A 24,513-nucleotide genomic window follows, 5' to 3' on the forward strand; every position below is an offset into this window, starting at 1 on the left:
CCCTTCTGCAGGCTCTCAAGAGGCCCCGGCCACCTCAACCACCTTAGCCAGATGGACGCCAGGCAGTAGCTGATACCCTGGCTATGCCTATGGCTGCAGCAAAGTCTCCGACAGAAACCCCACCGCTCCTGCCCACATCCATGCCCACGTGCCCAGCTGGGCAGCCCCATGCTCACGAGGCCACGCAGAATTCACCCGTGCTGGCCTGTCATTGCCACAGCTTGTAATTTCATGGGACCCCTACCGTCCTAATCGCCCACTCACTTTGCTCCATAGGACCTCCCTACTTCTGCTTCTGCGTGCTCACTAACACACATAGGAAAAATAACCTTAATGCCACAGAGGAGTAACAGTCCCTCAGACAGCTCTGCTGATTTTTTTTGGGAAAAAGCCTGGAGAAGGGGTTGCTAAAGATCGACAAAGCACGGCAAACTGACAACTTCTCTGCTTCTCCCCACATGAGGACTATCAAATGAAATTTTCCAGCAGCAGGTTCCGTGCAAACCAAAAAAGGCCTTTTTCTGTAGGTTGTAATCAACCTGCAGGCACAGCTGCGGGGGGCTGGGGGAACAGCAGCCTGGCTGGGTTCAGCAAGAGACTGCTGGCTGTCAAATGAGACCGTTCGGATGCAAATTCTTGTCTTGTGAAGCTCCTAACCCGGGGACTGTCAGAAACTGAGAGTTTGTGCCAGAGGAAGGACAGCTCTGAATGTGCCCTCTTATAATCCCTTTAAACATACGCTGCAGTCGGAGCTAGAGAGAAGTCCTGTGTCTAGATGGGGCTTTGGGTTGACACAGCATGGCCACGCTCATGCTCTGTTGAAGCAACAACCCTTTTTCCCCATCAATACAGGGAAGATTTAAGTGCTTCTCCTTCCCTGGAGAGCAGTTTGCTTCGGCTGCCTCTGCGCTCTGCCTCTCTCCTGCCACCCCAGAAAGCTGGTCCTGCCCACTGCAGACCTGGCCATCTGCCTTCACTAAATATCCCACTCCTGCTACGTTGAGAAGCAACACCCCAAAGCCACAGCCTTGGGGAGCCAGCTGCCCTCAGGGTACGCACAGCTCTCCCCTGCGGCTGCTCCCACACCGTCCCTTACCCCGGGCAGCCCCAAGCTCTGCTCTCGCCTCTGCAGTCATCCAGCAACAGGATTAGCAAAACCCACCGCCGCGGAGAAGGAGCTTTGCCCTCTCCCCTCAGCACAGGGGGGACGGAGGAATCCAAACGGCCAAGGGAAGATCGAAAAAAGCCCAAAGGCAGCAAAATATCTTTGCTGGGCAGTGGGTCCCCTACCCTGGAGAACGTCGCATTGGGACAGGATGCCATGGCAGCACTGCAGCGTCCATCGCTTTGTTAGGAAAAGAAAGGAGCCCTTTTGGTGAATGGGCTAGGCCTTGCAATAAGGAGGGCTTTTTTATCCTCTCACAAACACCTTAGGAGACTGGTTTCTGTTAGCCAGACCCCAAGACACAGCCCTATACTTAGCAACTCCTGATGCACGGGAAAGTAGACCAGCATCGGCAATGTCTAACAACCTCCACTGCTTTAAGGAGCAGAGAACCTACTTTATAACCAAGGCCATTAAAAATCCTGGTTAGAGGGTGTCTTTCAACACCAGATCACAGAGATGAACAGGGGTCTATATGGGTTATGAGGGGGCATATCCATTTCTGAAGGGGAAGAACAGTGGGAGGCCCTCAAACCATGTCCCATCATAGGCTTGCACAAGAAAATGTGGTTCAGCCACTGTTTCACCGACACGCTACAGCCCGTTTATGAAAGAGCTTCCCAAAGAAGCCACAGCTGTGGGACTCCTGGTGGGTGTTGCCTTGACTCACCTGTAGCCTAAAGAGTCCATGGGGACAGGGGCCATGCCCAAGTTTTCAGTGTAGTTTCGTGACTTTGTTGCATAGTTATGTGAATCTACATTCCAAGCAAAGCTGTTCTGCACTCGCTGTGTGGCCTCGGCCTCAATCTGCTCTTTTGGTTTCATCACGCTGTGGTGATGGATGTGGTGGTAGACGTGTTTATGATGGTATAAGTTAGCTGCATCCAGTTTCATTCCTGATTTTGTTGCGTGCTTGCCATGCCCTGGCGGAATTGTTCCTAGTGTCCCTGACAGCTTTGCTAAGTGGCCGCTTTCTGGGGACCGTGGCTTAGGAGAGTGGCGGCCAGGTCCTGGAGACTGGCAGCCTGGTGTTTTCATCACACGCTGTACGTGTTCATCGAGGATGCTTTCTGGGTTTTCTTCATGGGCATCTCTCATCTGCATCCCAGCGCAGCCCATCTCAGAGTAACGAGGAGCAAAGTGATGAAAGGCTTGGGCGGAAGGCATCTTGTGGCTAATGACTGAGGGACCAGAAGAGATATCTGCATCCTCACCTTCTTCTTCCTGCAAGAAACACGAGGACAATCAGAGAATGACAGCAGAGTGGTGAAAGGGGTCCCTAGTCCCACCTCCCACCCGCAGCAGGACTGCTGCCAACCCTTGGATCAGGCCTGGCTTAGTCCTGCCAGATCTTGAAAACCTTCAAGACGGAGATCCACCACCTCTCTGGAGACCTGTCCCAGAGGGTGCCATCCTCCTGCAGAAAATTTCTTAATGCTCAACCCAGGCCTGTGCGGTCTCGCTGCCACCAAGCAGAGCTGCTCAGGTCTCTGTATCTGCTTTCTGAGCCACCATTAGCAAGGGTCTCCATGCGTTACCCAAAGAGACCGGGGCAACCTCTGACAGGCAGTCCACACATGGCAACCCGGGTTTACAGATGCAGCTTTCTGACAAGCGTAACAACTCAATCGGATGTGTGAGCGGGCAGAACCTTACTAAAAAGCTCCCTAAGTCCCTTGACGGTGATTCTGTAACAACCAGCAGCGGAAACACAACTTACCACACCGTACCTGCGACTTCCTACGAGCCTTCGGTAAGGCACCGCTTCAAAGCCCATCAGATAAAGCCCAAAGTTACAGGATATGCGGCAAACCAGTTCTCGAGGTAGGTGAGACAGGGGGGGTTTCTCACCCGAATGACTACTTCACAAGGCAAAGCCAACAGCAGGCTTGTAACAGGAGGGAGCAACTGAAGGTCGACAGCAGCATGAACGGTTTTGAAAATCAAACATTGATTTCTCCCGGGCATGCTGAGGCTGGAGTGAAACACTCCACGCAGCTAAAGAAACAGGTTAGAACTAACTGCTGCTTCTTGTAGTTCACAACGGTCTCGGCCACGCTATTAGTGACGCTTCAGTCCTTGCCAGGAAGAATAAAACTCCTCTATGCTGACAGCCACAGTTTTGATGCTGACAAACTACTTTATGCTCCAACATAAACTCAGGTATTTATGAAGTTTCTTTATTGGAAGTCAGGATTCCTATTTTTTTTAATTACATAAGCAGGATTCCAGCGAGTCCTTTAATCCCGCTCTCTTTTCCTCCTCTGGCACAGTAAACAGCACAGGGTATCTCTGCCCTGCCAGATAAATGCATCTGCTAGAAAACACTGACTCCCATCAGCTCTGCCTGTCAGATGTCATCATCCATCACTTGCTAACCAGCTTCAAAGTTTCAGCTGCCAACCACACAGCAAGAAAGCAAATAACAGGCTTCCTCCCAGTGTCACACCTGGGGGTTCAAACCCGAGGCGGGGACAATGCCAGGCTTTGAAAAGTGCCAAAGGCGTGGGCGCTGCCAGCCTGGGGGTGTGACGCCATGCCCACGGCTGGAGGGGACACACCACGTTCTAACAAATCGCTTTGAAGAACTTCAGAGGCACCTTTCATCTACAGCCACAAGGCTGCAGCCTGCCAACCGCCGTCCCTGGGCACCTCGCTCAGGGACAAGAAAAGATGCAGCATGTGCTGACTAAATCCCTCCCGCTGGGGTAAGCATTTATTAGCAGTTTTATGATAACCCAACGACGCGCTCAGCACTTGGGAGGCTTTTAGGGCCTGGTGCCTACTTTCTGGAAAACTCTCAGGTTTAAACACCAACTAACTTGCGCAGGGCAAGATACGATCCCGGCGCAGGATCCCCGAGGAACGGCAGCGCGTCCTTTCTGCTTAGAGCCCAGAGCTCTGGCGGTGCTGTCACACGGGAGCAGGGTGGCATCAGAGTGGCAAGCCGGGGTGGTCCAGCCAAATGGGTGCCTGGGATTTGGGAAATCCTCTGGCTGCCTGGAACTCCCATTTTGCAGGTAATGGGGACCTGGTACTTTGCTTTGCTCCACGAGGGTGGGCTAAGGGAAGGAGAGGGATGCATCGTCCCTCTCTGTGTCCCTTGACTCAGCTCATCTATGCCACCGAGCAGGAGATCTGGACCACAAGCAGGTCCTCAGGCAGGAGCAAGTGCTGCTGGGGCTGGTGGTGCGCAGGCAAGCCTGGGGGCAGCTGGCTTCCCACCTCCTAGCACTGGTCTCAGCCTCGTATCACGTAGGAAAGCCCCACCAGTGAGAAAATGGAAGCTAATGGAGGAATTGGGGTGCCTATCCCAAGCTGCCCTCCCTCCTCCAGCAGGGCAAAGGTTCAAGTCAAGGCTGCAGATACCAATTCTGCTGAATCTTTTCACTGTGCTCACTGTGAAGTGAAAAAAAAGGACATATGGCATGAGATCGGGGCAGTCCAAACCAGGATTGGAACGCAGGACTTTGGATACAGCAGAGGCAAGCCGTGGCTCAGCCGCACGCACTGGTGCATTGCAAGGTGCTCCTTGCCTGAGTTACCTGACCGCAGCCTATGCCTGGTGATGCAGCCTTCCCTCCCACCCACCTGCCCGCACCCAGCTTGCACCAGCCCGCTGCCTAACCTGCCTCCCTTTGCCCGCGGCTGGCACAGGCAGAAGAAAGGGAAGACAAGACAGTGCCGTGACCAAGGAGGCACAGGCAAGAGGCAATAACCGCAGCGTTTTACAGCAGAGAAACCTGGGGGTCTGGGGAGCAGCCTCCTCCACGGGCTCAGCTTTCCTGGACACAGGGGTGGCATGGGGTCCAGAGCTGCGTTTCAGCATCTCGCTGTGGTGAGCTGGGCAAAGCTTGGCGTGCGCAGCCTCCAGCCGGGCGGGGAAGCCCTGGGTGCCATAACCACTAGATGGTGCTTTGTTGACATAATATTGTCAGAAACCTCCTCCATCAGCTCCCCAAGGCAGCGGCAGTTAGAGGGATGCAGGCTTCAACTTTGCTGACTGCCTGCTGAGCTATTTTTACTCCCCAGCAAGGCTGGGGGTGCCCTTCCCTTTGAATTAGGAGGCTGAGATCTGCACTGATGAGCTACGGGCAAGTGATGCCTTGCTGCAAACCCTCCTCCTCTGCCTTCTCCCAGTCCCACCCATCAGGCTGCTGCTGGTCACTAGGGCAAAATCACTCACCTAACCACGAGTGCATTTTCAATTATCAGGCAAATGATCTCCCTCTCTAGTTAGGCAATGATTTATATTCAAATAGCGAGAATCTCAGCAGTGGCTTTGCTTCTCCTGGCTTATTTTCACTTCGCTCAGTTCAGACAGAGTGATCTGTATGATGCGATACCGACCTGTATGATACGATACCGACCTGTATGATACAATACCGACCTGTATGATATGATACCGCAGCTTCCATGCATGGACATGAGGCTGAAGTGGCTCAAAAAGTAATAACAGAACATGCACATCCTCTAATCCTCCCCCACATTACTCAGAATAATTCATGAATTCAGAGTTTGGGGTTTTTTTTTAAAAAAACAGAAATCTTACAGTCTTTTCAGTAAAAGGCATTTGGCTTTACATCAGATGTCTCTTCTTGATGTTACTGCATGACGTGGCTTTGAAAGGGAACCTGCAGGCAGCTCAGTATGGGGGAGAAAGATTCTTTTTTCCTAGCTTTTGCAGAATATTTCCAGCTTCTCTGCTAAGCTGATAACTGCCCAGTGTGACTAACGCTCGTGGTTTTCCCTGTGCAGCTGCTTAGTGAGCCATGCAGACCCGGGAAGAGGTTACCCCGTAGTCCTGGTGTTCAGGTCATAGAAAAAAAGCCCTGTGATCTATCAGGATTCAAGCTCGCCTCTTGCTGATACCAGCAGCTCCTGCACCTTAAGTGCTGACCTAAAAAAGCTACAACTGCTTACTCGGAGTTTTTCCTGAATGGCTAATGCCAGATGCCAGCCAGTCAATGAAATACATTCTGGAGACAGCAAAGAGGTTTAATATATAGCATTAGTGGGAGTCCTGGGCTTAAAAATAGATTAAGTCACACAAAAATGTGTTTGAACAGACTTAACTTTATTCTCTGGCACAGAGGTATTTGCTGATTTTATGGTATTGCTACTGGCAGCTTCTTCAAGGAGGCAGAGAGCTGGGATAATGTAGTCTGGTACAGGTGGGGGCTGCAACGGAGCCACAGGAGGAGGAGGAAGAGAGCTCTAAGACTGTGTTAGCAGAAAATGCTGCCGGTTACATTGGCTTTGTCTAGAAAGCAATAGGTACTAGACAGGAAAACAGAGCAATTCCAGAAGAACAGGCATCTAACCCCAAAATAGCACCTCGCTGGCCTTTTCTGGCTGGATGCTGGATGCAGAGGTACAGGGAGTCTGCTGGGCAATGCTTAGAGCTGGAGAGAACCTTACAGATCCTTCTGCCCTCCTTGCTTCTCTGCATCTGAAATGCAGATGTGATTTAAAGCGAATACTACAACCTACAGCTCTTTTCTGTTTAAAGAGCTACTAGGTGAACATTTAAAAATACTCTAATGGGGCTGAAGGGTCTGCCCTGGAGCCCCAGAGGCTCTGCTTCTTTGAAAGCACAGAGCTAACCAAGACAGGCACCACCAATACCTCTGCTTTATGGGAGAGCTGAGGGTTACTAAGCACAGAGCCTTCGCCTCAGGGCCACAGCAGCTATTAACTGCAGAGACCCACAATTTCTTCACACAGGGCTGTAGTTACACTGACATGGGTGATGTTCAGTAACACTGTGGTGTCCTCTGAAAACTCTCCTGTATCCCCAGCACAAGACGTACAGGTACCCATTGAGACGTAGTATCTCCGAAGAAAAGATACAGTGTGAATACTGCTGAACAAGGTGTCTCACACAGATAATACCAGATGACCAATGCCTCATTCTCTCCCCTTTTGGAGCTTGTTGTGGAGCTAAAGGCCTTGCACGCTTCCCTTGGTTCATCTACCAAGTCCTCGAGCTCTGAAGAGCCCCAGTACCAGGGCTAATGGCACGCAGTGCCATGGGCTGGGTTTCCCCAGCCACCCATGTGCAGTCAGTGCATTTCTCTGCCCAGAAGAGGGTTTCTGGATGCTACACCTGATCAGTTCCAAATTTGCTAGGGATGTGCTAGGCACTGATGGGCAGGACCCTTTTGGTTGTGCTAGAAACGGCCTGACAGCAGACACAAACACCTCCAAGCATAACATCACCTGGTTACCATTTGGGGGGGAAATAGGGATCACACAAAGCCCCACGAGGGAAGGTGAACCCCTGTTACATAGTCCCCATCCTTGCATGGAAGGGATCGCTCACAAAGTCAGGAGAGTGAGGGTGCCGAAGATGACGACGGAGAGCATCCACAGCCCCTAACTGGCGGTGGAAGTGGGCACTGCTGTGCCATAGCTGGCATCTTACAGCAGGGAGGGTGTGCTGGAGCTCAGAGCCCTGCATGAATGGGGAAACGATACTGTGGAAGCTCCTGGGGCAATGGAGCCTCCAGGAGCCCCCGTGCAAGTGATGACCATGGCTGTTGGAGCAGGGAAGTGGTCACCCCGGTTGCTTCCACAGCAGCTGAAAGCTCCCTGTGGGGTACAGTACGCAGACAGACTCCCAGGCTGGTAAAAGAGGCAAGAGGAGGTTACTAACCGCTCGAACGCGTTTAAGGCGCTCCTCTAACTTCTCCTCTGCTTCACGTTCCTTCTGTACTTCCTCCAAACGATTGATCAGTTCTGCAGCAAACTTCTCTGGTTCAACGTGGATATCCTTTGGCATTCGGTATGTACGCTGGAGGAAAAAACACACCAGGGGTTAGCAAAAGATGCATGAAACATCACATGTTTGTTTTGGAGGCTTTGATAACTGGCAACGCCAGCCGTTGAGGTGAGGAGTTGAGGGAGGACAGGCTGGCAGGCACAGAGGTGCAGACTAGGACTGGGAGGGCTGGAAGCTGAGCCACCACCACGAGCTCCCCGGCTGGCATCAGCTCCGCACACCATCCCTCTTAAGGGAAAGGTTTTCTGGAGCCACAATTCAACAAGCTCTTTCAGCACCAACCTCCACTTTGGGATGGATGTGCTTGCTTTTCTCCCAATGTACACATGGCCTACAGGAATATCCTGGTCTCAAAGGGTGGGAAAAGGACGTACAGACAAAATTCTCAAAAATCACACTTACAGTAGCGATGTTTTCACTTTGATAGAAAGGGAGGACTCTTACGCACGCTTATTCAGCTTACCCCAGGTGGATCAGCACATACCAGTCAATCCCTGCAAATCCAGCCCATAGCCATGGAAAGGAGTGGGAATCCTGTCACCTCCAGGACATCTTACTTCCCTCCATCTTCTGCTACAACCCAGCCCAGCCACAGAAAGCCATGGTTCCCACAAAGCATCCTCTCTTACTGGAAGATCCTGCAGGATTGTGTCTCGGCTTTTCAGAGCTGTACAACAATCCCCTGCTTACTTTATCAATACAGCAAACTTACAAGCCCAGAGATAGCATTTTTCTGCTTGTTCTGGGTGAACAAATTAATATTTATGGAAGTTCAAGCGTATTCTTGGTTCCTTATGCTGAGTTACTTTGTCCATAAATTCCTGAGCTCTGGGATAAGAAGTTTGTGCAGTATGAAGCTATCAGCTGCTCTATTTTTCCCCTCATTTTTATCCCTTCTGCATTATTTTGTTAAAATAGTAGAAAAAACAAAATGACACAGCAGAGATAAAAATTTAATTTGGAGGAAAAATATATGGAAAATTCAACAGTATAAAAACCTGCATTCAAATATTTCAATACCAACGTGAGAGAAATATACACTCTATAGGACCAGAGACAAAATTAAATGTGAAGACACGAGATAATTCATAGCAAAAGAACAAATGCAGCACCAGAAGCAGACATCAAGCTTGAAATCTTTAAAGGAGGATGAGAGACCACCCAAATTTATCCCAGACCAGCCAAAAGATCAACGTGGATGACTAAAACAATGCTTTGCCTCAAAACCTGACAAAAGTATGCAAATCATATTGGTTTTTCTCTCTCTGCCAGCTGCCAAGTGGAGGGCAGGGGAAGAAAAATAAAGGCAGTAAGTATCCTACTGATGGCACTGAGAAGCCAAAGACATCTTTCATGACACCCAAGTTGGGTTGCAGGGGTCTCAGTTAAAGCACCGCTTGTTTTGTTCGCCAAGAGCAAAACCCAGCCAACCCTGCCGGAAAATCTCAATTCCAGTGCTCGCTGCCATCGCCTTTTCTTCTATGCTGGATGGTGCTGGGCTGCAGCATCCCCAGGGACATCTGCGGACATGATGTGGCTTTGCAGGCAAAAGGACTGCCTGCTCTAGCACTTGTTTCCATGACAAGCAGAGGGACTGACAGCTCCCGCTGAAGCTGTCCCAGGCAGGACTGACCCATCTGAGCTGGGAACAGCCCCAACCAACCATCCCCTTCATCCAGGGATGCAGCTCCTGGAGAGGGCATAACATGTGTGAGCTACCAGGTGGCTCCCACCCTGGGATGACCAAGTCTTTGCTGCCACCAGGACCTCCAGACCTGCAAATCAGTGGCATGTATTAAAACGAAACACAGCAGAAAAAGATTTTCACCAACAAAAATGACGTTTTGTCTTGAAATATTGGCACAAGGGCCAAAGTGGCATGCTTCGTCCAGGCACCTAGACCTTGTGTCGTCCAGAAATGGGCCCCAGACGTTCTCCATCATGGGGGAAGACATGGCAGAGCTGGTCCCTGCTCCGTTACTCCCTGGGGAGCTTCTAGGATCCAGGTGATGTTTCCCCATTCCCCCCACATAGCCCAGGGGAGCACTTCTGGCTAAGGGAGTCTGCTTTCATCAGAAACCTCAAAACCCATGACCACCACCATCCATCTCATGAGGCAGCACCAGCGATTCCCAAGGAGGGAAATTTCTCTCTTGCCTGACAAGTCGCAACCCGTCGGGTGCCGTGTTCACTCCCTCCTGCCACCTCAGACATGCCAACTCTCCCTGCGGTTGTTTATACGACGGCAGCACCAAGCCCTGCTCCGTTAGAAACTTAATGAGCCTAATGAGAGGCAGCCCGGCGCTCAGCAGTCTCCCTGTTGCAGCTACCACAGCAGCTTCCATAGAAAAGAACCAGGAAAGAATTTCCCTTTATTTTCATAGCCTTTGAAGCAAGGCAATATCCCAAACCAAAGTCTCTCCCGAGCCCTCAGCAGCAGCGAGTGCAAAGGCTGAAGTTTGCTAACCTGCGTGTTCAAGTGCTGTCAAAATAAGGTGGTTCCCTCCAGGCCCAGCAACGCCTGAGGACTACAGCTCCATCTCTAATGAGGATCTGAAGACTTCAGGGTCACTACTGTACCCAGGGAACTTGAGATAAGACGATTTTGGTCTTTTACAACTAATGCTTCAGCATGTTTATCCACAGTCTCTCAAAGTCTGGGGGAGATTGAAGCTCAACTACAGAAATGAAAATAATCGAACCCAGGAATCTTTAGGATGAACTCGTTTTCCTCTCTCTTTGACAAACTGCTGCATCCACAAAACCCACTGCCCCGTCCTTGGAGCTTTCCAGCTCAGCACAACAGCTTGCAGAGGTCCTCAGAAGCCTGTGGGAGGGGGCAAGATGCAGTCCCCTCTGGGAAGCCGCCTCTGCAAGGGTCTCCCTGACCATCCAAGTTCAATGCAACTGAAATAAACCTCACTTCACCCCACGGATACCAGCTGCACGTGCCCTACGTTGTCCTGGCGGGTGTCCGTGATGGTGACTCACAGAAGGTTGGCAAGCAGGGTGATGCTCTGAAAATTGCCATGGGTTTGACTTTATTCCTAGCTCAAAGGATGAGCTACACAGACCTCCCCCAAACTAACAGTATTGCAGAATAAAGAATGCAAATTCTCTGTGCTGAAATAATACAGGTAACTGCTGAGGGCTCGCTCTATCTCCCTGGACAGCAAACATGGACTGCCCTGACCTGGTTCAAAAGGCTTAAGACAACAAAGTGTTTGAAACTTTTATCAAATGACGAGCCTGACTTTGGAAGGGAGACATGCTCCACCAAAAACCAGCCAGGCTGAGCCTGTGCCCGGCGGCAGATCCTTCAGGATTTTGAACCTGCCCCTGGCTTCCAGTGGGCATACAGAGCCCTACCAAGGGAGTCGTAAATAAGCTGTTTATTATTCCAAAATCAGAACGGCTCCAAATGCAACACTCTCCAAGAGCTGGCTGGTTTTGGAGGATCCAGCCCTCCAGTCTCGACCAGAATGAGATCTCTGGCCATTATGGGTCAACAATTCAGAAAGGAAGAGCTTAATTTTAAAGAACTGTTTTATCTAATGTTCTATTTAATTATCTATCTGCTTTTATTTAATGCCACTGGTTCAGACAGGTCTGCCCAGAACCAAACCATGCTGAGTTGGGGAGGTTGCAGAGGACAAGCAATGGGAAGCTGAATGCCAGATGGGTGGGCAAGAAAGAAATTGCTTGGATTGGTTTGGATAGAGCAATCTTTCCTAGTGACAGCCGTGAGGAAGGATTTCTTGGGGTGCCTATCACCAGAACACGGTCCTCTGTCCTTGGTGTGCTAAGTCGCTGAAGCTCTGGTACCTTTGGGAAGAAGCAGCCTGCTAAGAACATGCGAGATACACAAGCTCTCCCGTAGTTCCATTTAGCATCTGCTATCACATTTTCTCCTTCTTTTCTCAGAGCTGTTGGAGCAGAAGTTGCACGGATTTTGCTCCCTGAGGGAGATGCAGGCCTTGAGTTTTGATGGATTTCACACCTTCCCTGAGAAACTGAGGTTCGAGGATAAAGTTGCACATCAGAACACGCTGGCACCCTAAATGCATGGTTTTACTATAATCTGTATGTGAAAAGGCTGAAAGAGAATAATCTCACTGCAGCTTGTGGGTTCCCCTTGGGAAGAATAAATCTCAGTTGCTCTGAGATGAAGCAGTTAAGTTTTCCAATGTTATCACTGGGCAGAAGTCTCTAACCAGCCCCAGGGATCCACGGGTTGGCCTGAACCATTTCTGACATATCTGACTGGGCCAAAGAATTCTGTGCTGGTAAATCTCCCTCTTCTACAGGAGGTTTGATGCCTCCATGACGCTTGAGTGGCTGATGTTAGATCAAAAGTCAGTCTAGGAGATGAAACGAAGATGGCAGGCTAGGGAACCCAAGTGAAAAGAACTTCCAAACATCCACGTTTCCCAGATTAATAACGCATTCCACTGGGAGATATGTTTTTAAAGGATAAATGGTGTTTCCATACCAGAAACAATTGTGGCCGAGCTCATGGATAGCTGGATTTCAGCATCCACTCTAGCAGCATTCAGGGATTAGCAAGGAGTCCTGCTGCTGCGGCAAGGTGTTTGAGGAAAAAGGCATAAAAGGGCTGATGGGAATTCTGAGCAGGTTCTCGACTCAGAGAGGCAGAAAGCTCCTGTAGCTGTAGTTATCCAGGCAGCATGAGACCAGGGTCCTCCTCTACACTCCTCACTTCGACAGCCTTGCAGAGTGGTCACTCAAAATCTTCCATTCCACTCAAGAACACTATGGAAGCCACCTCTGCACAGAGGACATCCTTCTGGGGAAGTTCAGCAGTCAGCCTGACCCACTCCACTGCTGCTCCTACTTTTTTTCTTCTTACGTGGGAACAGGGTAAAGAGCTGCTGCTTCCTTGACTGTGGGGCAGGACAGGAGAGCTCCCACCTGATGATCAAGCTACAGCAAGGACATCACAAAATGGCTTCTTAATGAGTTAAACAAACAAACAAACAAACAAAGGAATCCCAAGTCTTAATGCTTGAGGGTGGATTTTTCTGAATTTGCTGGGAAAAAGGAGCATTTCCTGTCCTCTCCCGGGAAGGGATGAATGCCAGAGCCAGGGTAAGTACAGTGCAATAGCACAGGTATGGCCCTGCCTTCTCTGGGCTTTCACCCTTCCTCTGGGAACTTGCTTGCTTTTTTCTTCCGTGGTGCTCCAAGACTCTGCCTGAATCCAAAAGACAGATGGGAAACCACATGAAAAGCAACACTCACCCGCCGTGTAATGGGTTCCTGCGAGGGGCACAAAACAAAGGTCTCGGTTGCTTGCTAGAGACCTTCACCCACCGCATTCCTGGGCAAAGTGCCATGTCACAAAACACAACTTTTCCCAGTTGAGAGCATTGGTGACTTTGTAAGTGTGGAATACGCAGAACACAGCCATGCACACCCCAAGATCCCCTGCTGCGTAGCAGGGCATCCTACATAACCAGCACATGCCTTTGCTATTTGGAGGCAGCACGGCTGTTGAAACTAGCGGCCAGTCTCCTATGAACATATAACCACTACAGTTTATAGCTCCTGGACCTAACTAAAAGTGCTGCTATTAAAAGCAATGGAAGTTCGTTCAGAATTTTGCATAGTAGCCCCATAGCTCATTCATGAGGGAATGGTAAGGTCTCTAAAGGACTTCTGAAATGACTTTTCGGAAGTAGGAGGTTCTCTACTATCACTAGGAAAACATGCTGTGCATTCTGCAAGCACTATCAGAATGGACTCTGGCTACACCGGTTAGATATGAGTCCATAAAGACCTTCACTCAAAGGTTGCAATTTAGTCATCGCTACCCGTTTAAAATCATGCTAACCAGCAGGTCCAGGTGGCTGATGGAGACTGCTTTAGCCACGGGCTGTGAGATATCCTAACCACCGGCTTGGAAACAACACTTGAAGAAACATTTGCATGGCTTCCCTGGCTAATTGGGGAAGCTTAATTCAATAAGCGTGGAGTTAGAGGTGATTTTAAAAGCCTAACTTTATAACATTTCACACTGGTGTTGTCAAAACATATTGTCTAATTACCTTCTCCTTTCTTGGCTGATTGATAAGCAAGGGCAGAGTTGTGCCTCTCTGAAGTCAATGCCAATTCTGTGTCAGTAATTGGCTGGCAGGAGGTGCCAGAGTGTCTGAACTAAACTTTTATTCCCTGGAGAAAGTCTAGAACTAACTCGACTTCTCAGGCCTCCGCTCCCATATAAATATGCGTCAAGATGCCTTTTTCCCTGGGACTTAAAATTACAGTGCAGAATCTAATGGGAACAGCGGATGTTTCACAAAAAAATCCTTGTGAAGCGCCTGTGTGTAGTTTAGGAGGAATATGTAATTCTAAAAGACTGTGTAGATAAGTAGGAGAATATAAAAATTTATAAGCAGCAGGTGGCCAATTTAAACCTTGTTCCTCCCCCCCCGCCCCCCCTTTTTTAACTCGTTTCCAAAAAGGTCGATAAATTTTAATGCTAAGTAAAACTAATTAGCCTGCAAGGAACTGCTGCTGGAATGACACTTATTCAGTTCAACAAAAGAAATGTTTGGCAGATGGAAGTTCGTTAAAGCAGAGCTCACTATACATATTTAATGCTCCACACTCTGAGTTTATAACCTGCAGTTCATCGAGGCATTGCCAGTGCACACGATCAACAGAAAGCCACGATTATTTTTATCCAAAAGGTAAAGCCACTGACAAGCTTTGAAGTCAGAGAATATTCGCTTGGTAGTTCCCACTGTTGGGGAACAGCAACAACAACAACAACAAAAAATAAAGGCCAAGCTTTCAAACTTCAACTCTAACAAAGCCATGCTTACAGTAAAAACAGCGTCAAGTGAAATAAAAAGGCACCCAGCCAGCCTTTTCAACAGCGACCATACTGTGAAAGCAACTGTGTGAAAAGAGAGGTGACTGAGCAAGGATGGCGAGTGAGCGTCCGCAGCCAGGGCTTTTATTGTCAACCCAGTGATCAAAGCACAGGAGACCCTCTTAAATCTAAGGAAAATAATCTAATTTAAAAGGCAAAACAAAGAGTGGTGGTTTGGTGTTTTTTTTTTTTTTTTTTTTAATCAGATTAAAACAAGGGTCTATTTCTGCTGGTATTGTGCTGCTTTGAGCAGGCAGGATGAGAACAGCTGCGTCAAGTTTGAAGGCACTTCTGGAAAAAGCAGATGGAGGCTTTTTTTCTCCCTATTTGATTTGTGCTGGAGTCCAGCTGTCCAAAGGGGAAAGAAGCACCTTTATTCCCTGCTAGATATTAAATGTCACCTGTAACTTCTCACAGAAAGAAAATAATAATAAGCAGAGCTGCAGATGGTGCTGCAGAGCCCTGGCAGGTATGTTTATCTTCCAAAGCTGTTTGCTTACCTGGAGCAACCGGGAAGACAGTATCAGACAAATGAAATACTTACGCCTGCACCTTCTTTGCTCTCCTGCCTCGTACCCCCAGGTGGGCTTTGCCGAGTCCTTGAGAACAGCTTACAGCTCCCTTTGGCTGCCCAGTGCAGAAATACCGCCCAGGACAGTTGCATTTCTCCCCAGCCGACCTTGGCCGAGAGCTACATCAGCCTCCATGTCCAATGGCCTCCTACACCTTCCACAAACACTGCCAGCTCGCCCGAGGGCATGTAACCTGCTCGCAGGTAGATGGCAGCCAGCGCTTCCATCCTCCTTCGGGAGAAACAACCGGCTACTGACTGCACGGTTAAGAAAAATTATGCGTTTTGGGCAGCCCTGGATGATGAGTTTGGCAGAAGGCTACCAAGCCCTTTCTTAGCATGGTGTATTTCCATCTTAAAACATCCTCAAATGAATACAGAGCTAAGGGGGGGTTAAACTTGAGCAAGCAGAGCAACTGCGTGCTAGAGATCTCACATTTTTTGCATATTTACCTCTGGGGAAAGACATGGTGCTACTTACAGGAATGTGAGGTAGTGGCACACGTCCATTTGCTTTGGCACTTTCTTGCATCTCTCTGCGATGCTGCTTTCGGAGTCTGTACGGTGGGATCCCATCTCTGCCGGAATAAAACAACAACATGCCCTGCTTTAGTGCCTTTCTCTAATACATGACGTTCATGAAAGCCTTGCCACCGCAGGGTGGCAGGTAGGAAACCCCTTTACGTTTAAGAAAGGCTTTTTTCTTGCCCAGGGTGAGCACAGAAGAGCAAGAGGAATCTGTGGGGGGAATGATGCTCTCCCAGGTCCCTGCACCAGCAATGCTCTGGCACTGGGTGCCGGGGGGACTTACATGGCATCAGCCAGGAGCAGAGCGAGGCAGGGCTCCTGCGACCGCTGCCCGAGGCAGAGGGCAGGGAGAGGGACTTGGACCGCATCCTGGTACCTTTTATAGTTGGTTGCTTTCTATAAAAGAGCCTGTAATGTACACAGTAAACCACAGGGCAGGCTAGGAGGGGGAGGAGGAGAAGTGGGAGCTCAGTGAGCATCTACACCAAGGGGAACTCAGACGGGGAATGAGGTACGTATTTTTAAGAGAACCTGACAACTTCTCAAATGGCTTACCAAAGCGAAGGGGTAGGCTCCGCTGCTCTTAAGACCATCTCTAGCTCAGGCTGAAATTATGGGCTTGATACTGGAGTTACTGTGTGGAAGAACCCAGCCCTCATCCCGGGGGAGGCTGGACAAGGTTAGGAAGGGACGAACACCCAACTGAACCAGCTCTGCTTGGGTTTGCGCCCTTGCTGAAAAAGCTGGTGACAGAGGTCCCTGCAGAGGAGGGAGACAGCGGTGGCAATGATCCTTGGACCTGACAGACCGGGAGCCGGGTCCGTGGTTCTGCTGTGAGCTGTGGGACGGTGCCGCACGCAGCCCTTCTGCAAAGATGGGGGCCTGGGTGCATGTGGGTCCCTGTGATGGGAATTCGGGGGGGGGTCAGAGCCACCAGGCTTCGCTAAGCCCCCCTAATGGCAAAGCATCACTGGTTGAGCATGACTTCAGGCGAAGAAAGGAAACGCATTTTTGTTCTCACCACAGCGACCGCCCTGCTTACACCTGGGGGCGAGGAGAATGTGAGTTAAGTGGAGCCCAGTTACGAGATAAGGACACGGGGCACATCTCCTAGTGACACTGGGTTATTCTGAGAAAAATCAATGAGTGCAAAAAGAACTGCCAGCCTGGAGCTTGGCAACTTGGAGCTTTCCTTTTTTATTTTACACATTTCCCTGATTCAATAAAAGTAACCGCTTGGGAAGGCTGTGCAACGCCACAGAAACGGGTGGAAATGAATGGATTTGGTTTGCCCGAAGCACCAACTAACTTCCATGCACATGTGCTGTCTCCTTCCAACCCTGCACCACTCCGAGCAGCGCAAACGAGCCAGTCCCAATGCATCTCACGACGACAAGATGTTTGCACAAGCCAAATGTACTTAGCAGCTACCCCCCTCCCCAATTGCCAGGCACAGCTGCTTCTCGAGAACATACACCAAACAGTTTACCCAGCAGATTTTTTAAAGTCGAGATGCCATTTGGCAAGGGAAATACGATTTACTACGGTGTTTTGCCTGCGAACCTCCCGAGTTACAAGCACCAGCCTGTGCAAGGATGATCACCATCAGCTCCCTTTCCCATTTCCATCATGCCTGCTGCCCCGCTGGCTCCCTGGAAATGGGGGTGCAGGAAGAACGGCCACCAAATCACAGCAGGAGAATGCAGTTTCATGCAGTAGCCCAGGCATTCAGAATTAAACACCGTTAAAATAAAATAAAACAAAACCCGTGATTAATGACAAGTGCTTTTTAGTAGGAAGACAAATGAGAGAACAGAAAATTAGCCAGGCTAATTACAGCTCTGGCTAGCGGCTGCAGGTAATGCGGGAGGAGGAAGAGCATGTCTGGGAGCATCACCTCCGCTGCGCCCGGCAGTGACACATTAGGGGAGCAGAGCAATTTCCCCAAGCGTTGCTATACCGACAGGCGATTACGATAGCTTTCATTAGGAGGCTTCATTTTCTTTAATGACAAACTTCCATTTGAAAAATAACTTCAGAGTCACAACGGTTAAAGAGTCGCATCGCATCACGCCGCAGCTTTTTCCAGACTGGGTGGCAACAAAACAACGGGCAATTTTTACAGAAAACCAAAATAAAATCTGGGGGATTATTTTAGCTATTGCTGGTTGGCGTCAATAGACAACATCTCAGCTTAACTGCCGCACAAAACCCAAGCGCCAGAACACAACTTGCACACTAAAGCTGCCCGGCCATTCGCGGGAAAAGCAGCATTATATTAGAAGGTGCAATTTTTCTTTCTTTCTCTCTTTTTTTTTTTTTCCTTTTCTTTTTTTTTTTTTTTTTTTTTTTTTTTTAATTCTCCCCAGCAGCAGTCCCAGCGGAAAGAGCGACTTTTGTTCCCAGCACAGTAGCGAAAGGCTGATAATGGCCTCTAATCTATCCGGCTTCAAACACATGTTCAGCCCCGCTGTGCTGCCTTTGATGTCATTTTAACTAGATTCCCCAATGCCACCTCTGAACTTGGAACATTCCTTCGTTCAATGTACTGTGCCAACTCAACCAGAGGAAGCAAATTCAAAGATAAGCACTTTAATTTTATCCCAACAAAACCTTATTCAATAGATGGGGGGAAAGCAAGGAAAACCAAAACCGTACCTTTGTTTTCCTTTTGTCAGGTAGCTTGCTTTGAGATATTTTCAATAGATAGAGAAATAATACATATAAAAAAAAAAAAACAAAACTTTTTTAGAGCACATCTACTTTTAAAATAAAACTTTCCCAAACTGTTTTTTCCTTGTTTCATCACGTGATTTTCTCTAGCACCAGAAAGCTCTGTGCTGAAATGCAACGGGGGGAGCAAGAGTATTTCTATCGTTTATTTAACGATAACGCGATTCGTTTGCTACTGGGGAAATGCGGGGGCTTCCTCGCCTCTCCAAACCAACCTGCAAGAGCCTCTGGTGCGCAGGGAGGTTTTGCTGTGGCTCTGCAGGTGGACTCTTCTAACAAGGGCTGTCTTTGCTCCTCCGTAGACAGCTTCCAAGCCCAACCATTAAGCCTAACAAGTTGGAAATCATCATTGAGGATCTTTTAAATTAAAAAGCTGTTAAACTTGTTTAAATATAGCAGAACTCAAGGTCATTCTGGATCACTGGCCGTCGGAAAGACAGGAAGCAAATCCACGGTGAAGCTGATATTTTCTACCAATTACTCTTATCAAAGCCCCACCGTCACCAAGAGACCTTATTCACATAAAGAAGTGCAATGGGAAAATCGCCAGGCATTTTGGCCAAAGGCCAGTCATCTGAGGAGTAATATTTAATCTACAAGGTTTTTTGAAGGAGTAACCACTGTCCTAAACCCCTTTGCTCCAGGGAATGGCCATCCTTATGTCTGGGGCAGGTTCAACTGGAATTGGGGAAGAGCAAGCATCCCTCCGGCAAAGCTTGGAGCTGGGCCCCACCCAAGCACCAAGGACTTCCCAAGCGCCCAAGGGAAGGCAAAGCTCATCTCTCAACCACGATAAGCCCGGACACATGATAAGACCCAGAGGAAGGAGTATTGTTGTTTAGTTGGACCCCAACACTGGGCTAGACATTACCTCTAGACATACTTCTTGTTTACCCATCTAAGTTCCTGCAGAAATAAAGAGAAGAAAGATATGGACCTAAGGCATTTCTGTGTCTGAACTGGAATATCACATGGTGATTTAATGCATTCAGCTTCTGCCTGTTGCCTTCCTACCTAGATTTGCCTTAATTTCCCTTGAGTGTCTCTGTTGTGACAACCCCTCCCACCCAGAGGCCATCTCCACGGCTTGGGAAAGACGCTATCCGTATGCGGGGTTATCTGAGACAGCGAGAGCAGTTCAGGACTGCAGTGTAAATGCCGCTGCAATCCTGGGGCAGCCCCCAAGCAGCTCGGGGTGAGGCAGAGCCCCAAAACCCCGACCCAGCACCGAACACCAGCAGCGAGCGACTCAGCCCCACCTGCGGCCACAGCACGCTTGCCGTGCCAGCGCTCGCCGGAGCCTTTCACCGTGTCCTCTCCAGACCTTGCCTCCGCATAAACCAGCTAAAACAACACAGCTGCCGTGACGATTATAAAAACAGGTTTCAGCAGAGAGGACCGGAGCTGTTTTGCCTACAAGGGCAGAGGAATTCGTATGACACAGGAAGACTGAAAAATAATCAGTGGAGCGCAGGCATTTAAGAGCAATGTTTTTTAAGCCACTCAAAAAGCAAACTCCTCCAACAACAGGGACTGATAACATATTTGTTATATAAATTCAACCCATTACAATAATATTTACCAGTGCTTGGAAAGACATCCTGTTTAAAGTTTGTCTTCTAGGCAAGTGTGCTTATAGCTGGTACCACAGAAATGACTTTTAAAAACACTTAGGTGAGCCGGGCGCTCCCAAAAAGCCTGTGCCTGCCTCCCTTCACCCCAGCTCAGGAGGTCAGACAGCCAGAGCATCACCCAGGTCTTTGCTAGCAGCTTTGCATGGATGAGCTGTGCATGCAAGCCATGTCCAAACCCTGCTTTGCCATGATCAGTACAATATCAAAGCTTGGACGGGAGCTGGTGACAACTGCAAGACATCAGATACAAATAACTGCTCTGTGGGTCTGCTTTTTCCACCGACTTGAGTTGGCCAACACTGGAAGAGCACACCTTGCCTCAAGGCATACGCTCTGTGCACCCGCCTGCTTTCCCCGTTTATTAGCACTTCTCAATTAGCTGGTGTTTGCATCCTGATTGTCCGGACACATTCTCCTCTGATAGAGGGTCAGGGAGGTTTCTGCCTCGGGATAACACCCCGTTCACGCACGGCCTCGGAGCAGTAGCTAGATTTCTTCACCATTGAGCTTGACTGCTATATGTAAACAGCAGACACAGGGAAGAACCTCACTCATCAGCAAACGAAGCTTTTATTGGCATTTTCCTTAGAGGCGGCCTAAATTCAAAGCACCGAGACATGCAAGTCTTGTCAAGCAGCAGGAGTCCCTTCTTTAACTTGCGTCTGGTTGTTCTTCATTTTTGCTGCCTTGAGCAATTCTGCAAAAATTCCTTTGAAACTCAGGAGGCAGATAGGTTCAGCAATGCCATGTAAAAAACGAACAAAACCTGGTACTGGAGTTTTAAAGGACGTAATGAAGAGCAAGTGTTGAAAGCAGACAGAGTCTTTTGTAAGCCAAAGGTCAAGGCTGTACGTCCAGAATCCCAGTTTGGGGATCAATCTGCGTGCGTCCAGTCTGAGATGCACAGAAAGAAAGATCACAGGTTTACCCTTATGATTTTTGAGACTTACTTAAAATGAATCACTAAGACTGGGCTAGTTATTAGCGGAAGGCAGCGCACGAATCAGTGGTAATTAGAGTCATAGAAGCAGCCTATGGTGGGTGTAGAAGGGATAAAATGCCTAAAGGAAAGAGGAGCAAAGAATAAAGAATGCATAGGATGGTCAAACACAAATTATTCTGCCTGTGAAAGAAATCAATTATGGCAACTGAAATAAAAATTAGGAGGGTGAAGAACTCTGGCATAAATGATCACAACTTATCGCAGGTATAACCATCAGTGCAATCCCATGAGCCCGCTGGACCAGTGGAAAAGGAAGTGCTAAAAGCTAATTAATTCTGAAGAGTTCTTACATCTGCCTCTCCTGATAACAAGAAGTTACATGACCCCTGCTAGCTTCAGAGTACTCCTCCATATGAATTGATGAATATGAAGAATCGCAGAAGGATGTGGCAGAGCAGCTGGATTTGTATCAAACCGAGCCTTTAATTAGCAGTCCTCTACAGCTTTCTGTCCCAGGAGCATCCTCTGCCTCCCACGCTCCTTTGGCCAAAGGTCTGTCTGCCTCCTCCATTTTGCAATGTGACGTGGATAAGGTGCGAGGAGCTGATGGCGGTGAGCGGAGCGGACTCAATAGCTGCTCCTAAATGGCCCCAAGCTTCCACAAAGCCAGAGACAAGGACGCTGCTGGCTCACATAGAGCCAGCGCAGGAGGCGCAGGAGCCCCCGTACCACGTCGCCCATTCACCAGATCACTGTGCTAGCGGAGGGCAGGTGGGGAACTGTTGCAGCACCCATTAACAACAGCCGCGACAAAGGCTGGAAAGTTTCTCCAACAAGGTCTGACAGCTCCTGACATTCACACTGACACTAAACGAGCCTCTTGGAGGACTTTGTGTTTACAGCGCTGCCGTTAATAAAACCCTCTCCTAATTCTGTAAACCTGTCATCTTTCGCTTGAAGAATCAAAGGGTTTCTGCTCTACATAAAGACACTTTGCATTTGCACTACTAAAAACCAGACCAAACACTGAATATTTTCCCCCAAATCCTTTCTTTCCAACACAGAGATGCAGTCACGACAAAATCTCATAACCCCTTTTTTCTCCCGTTGCAGCGCATCTTTAAGGAAGGTATCTCATGGGTGAGATACAGGGCGCTGTCAGGGAGATAGGAACTAGAAAAAAAGCAAAAAAGATTTGGTGGGGGCTTATTGGTACAAGTTATGTTAAAGCACTGTGGTCACCAGACATAAATGAGAACTGGTCAGTCACCGATCCTACTGAAGAGCAACCACAGACTGAGCACAGCCTGGCAGCAAAAAACGTCCAGAGGAGAAGTACCCAGGCAAGTAGAAAGCTCCATCTGACATTCAGAAGATACTACATCTCAAATTGCTTACTACAAAGCCATCCAACATTTCCAATATTTCTTGCACCTGGCAAGAAACATTGCAGGAACTCCAACCGAGCATCATTTTAGTTCACTCAAATCATTTGATGTTGCAAATGTTCCCAAGACCGGCAAGGCTGAGTAGCCTGCACAGTGACAAAACGATCCTGCTTGAAAAGAAAGCGAGAATGATCATGACCTTGGTCTAGTCAGATATTCACAGTGGCAAAGCCTCCCCCAGACCAACACAACAGCAGCACCGCTGCTAAAGAAACAAAACCCCTGTGGTCCCAGCAGATTGGAGTTACTTACACACTGCTGTCTGTCAGCGACATCGTATCGGCATCACTGGACATGCTCTGCTGCTCGCTGTCGTTGGCACTGGTCGCTGGTGCCAAAGCGTAGCCCGTGTTGACATAGTAAGGGTTAACAGGCTCTCTCCACGCCCCATGCCTGCAAGAAAAATGAGAGAGTCAAATTAGAAGGATGCAACCTTGACCATGCTCTGCATCACTGGGCAGAAGGGCTCTGCCTGGAGCCCCAGCGGCAGTGACAGGCTGCAGACTAAGCTGTACTGATAGAACCATGAACAATTTGACTCATAACTGGGAGCAAAAAGGGAATTCATGGAGTAATGAAGGTGACAGTATTAGAGTTGAAGAAGAGAGGGAGCAAGACTATATGGAAGAAGTCCAGTTCCCATCTGGATTTAGTGTCCATTGGCTAACTGCTTAGCGTTGTCATCCTATGAGCAAGGCAGGACATCTAAAAGCAATACCTAGATAACGAGACAGTACTTTTCTTAGTCAAATCAGGCTTCCTTCTACTCTTCGGACTGTGAGGGATGTGTAGGACGGCTCACCCATTCTGTGCTTGCTTTTACACCCCTCTTTACTTTACTCCAACATGTTTGCCAAGGTAGGGAGGCAAAACAAGAAATGGCTGTGGCTTACAACGCAGTACCTAAAGCCGACCTCGAATGTCACACTCGGGTACCTCAAACACTTGCAAATTCCACCAGGCAGAACCATCTAATCACAACGGCTTTTCCGACAGACAATCTGGCCATGGATCTATGGAGGCTACTTTGTCACACAACCACATGCCTTGTCCTGCAGACAGGTTATTCAAGTACACGTGCGAGCAGGCCGACCTTCTCTTAAATAAAATGGTAGAAGAGAAGAGCCTGCGTGAGCTAACTTAGGAAGCGAGTTCCTTGCTCAGGAGGAGACCTGCATTAACGGTGAAGCAGCCGGTGAGACACGGAGGCAAGCAGCTCCTTCACACGGACTCTGCCGCTGGCGTAGAAGAGCTACGGCTGCCAACCCGCCTCCGGCTCTGCTGCACCGCAGGACGGTCAGGCCAGGCAGGCATCTCCTCGCCACTGTGAGTCCTTTTGCAATTTGCCAGAAGGAGGAACAAGCTGAAACGTTCACACCAACACAGCATCATTTAATCCCCCCTTCTCCCTGCCTACCCCTCTGCATGAAGAGCAGTGTTTGTAAGATACCCTGAAGTTGATAAACCCCTGGCTTTTCCAAGCTCTGTTACCAGCTCTGAAAACCAGTTTTCATTCAAATCAGAAAGCTCATCAGCATAATCTTTTATTTAGTAACTCAGTAACCGGCACCTAGTTGATGCGGTTTGTAATGGACCTTGAGCAAACACCTCCGTGGGGGACACATCATGAAATTTGTGCTTCCCCGTTCTACTGCGAAAAGCTTTTCTGGCTGTACTGCAGTGGTCAAAGTCCTACAGACAACAGAAAACAGTCCCTGCCCTGATGAGTTTACATTTAGATAAGACACGGAAAACCATGAGAAACACACAGATGGAAGGACCGGAGGCGAGGAAGACACCATCAAAGGG

The 24,513-nt window shown here is 48.9% G+C and overlaps 1 protein-coding gene across 6 annotated transcripts in view; it reads right to left on the reverse strand.

Annotated features, from left to right (window-relative positions):
• AXIN1 (axin 1) overlaps positions 1-24,513 on the reverse strand; it is a 91,728-nt gene that overhangs the window by 13,640 nt on the left and 53,575 nt on the right. For all 6 annotated transcript variants that reach the window (XM_035889148.1, XM_035889144.1, XM_035889147.1 and 3 more), the window contains 4 exons: positions 22,957-23,097; positions 15,900-15,996; positions 7,824-7,961; positions 1,836-2,389 (listed from right to left, as the gene is read on the reverse strand). In XM_035889148.1, coding sequence (XP_035745041.1) covers positions 1,836-2,389; positions 7,824-7,961; positions 15,900-15,996; positions 22,957-23,097 — 930 coding nt within the window. The remainder of the gene's footprint in view (positions 1-1,835; positions 2,390-7,823; positions 7,962-15,899; positions 15,997-22,956; positions 23,098-24,513) is intronic.

Source organism: Egretta garzetta, unplaced genomic scaffold (genome assembly GCF_000687185.1).
Source record: "Egretta garzetta isolate BGI_Z169 unplaced genomic scaffold, ASM68718v1 scaffold42, whole genome shotgun sequence".
In the NCBI taxonomy this organism is placed as follows: Eukaryota; Metazoa; Chordata; class Aves; order Pelecaniformes; family Ardeidae; genus Egretta; species Egretta garzetta.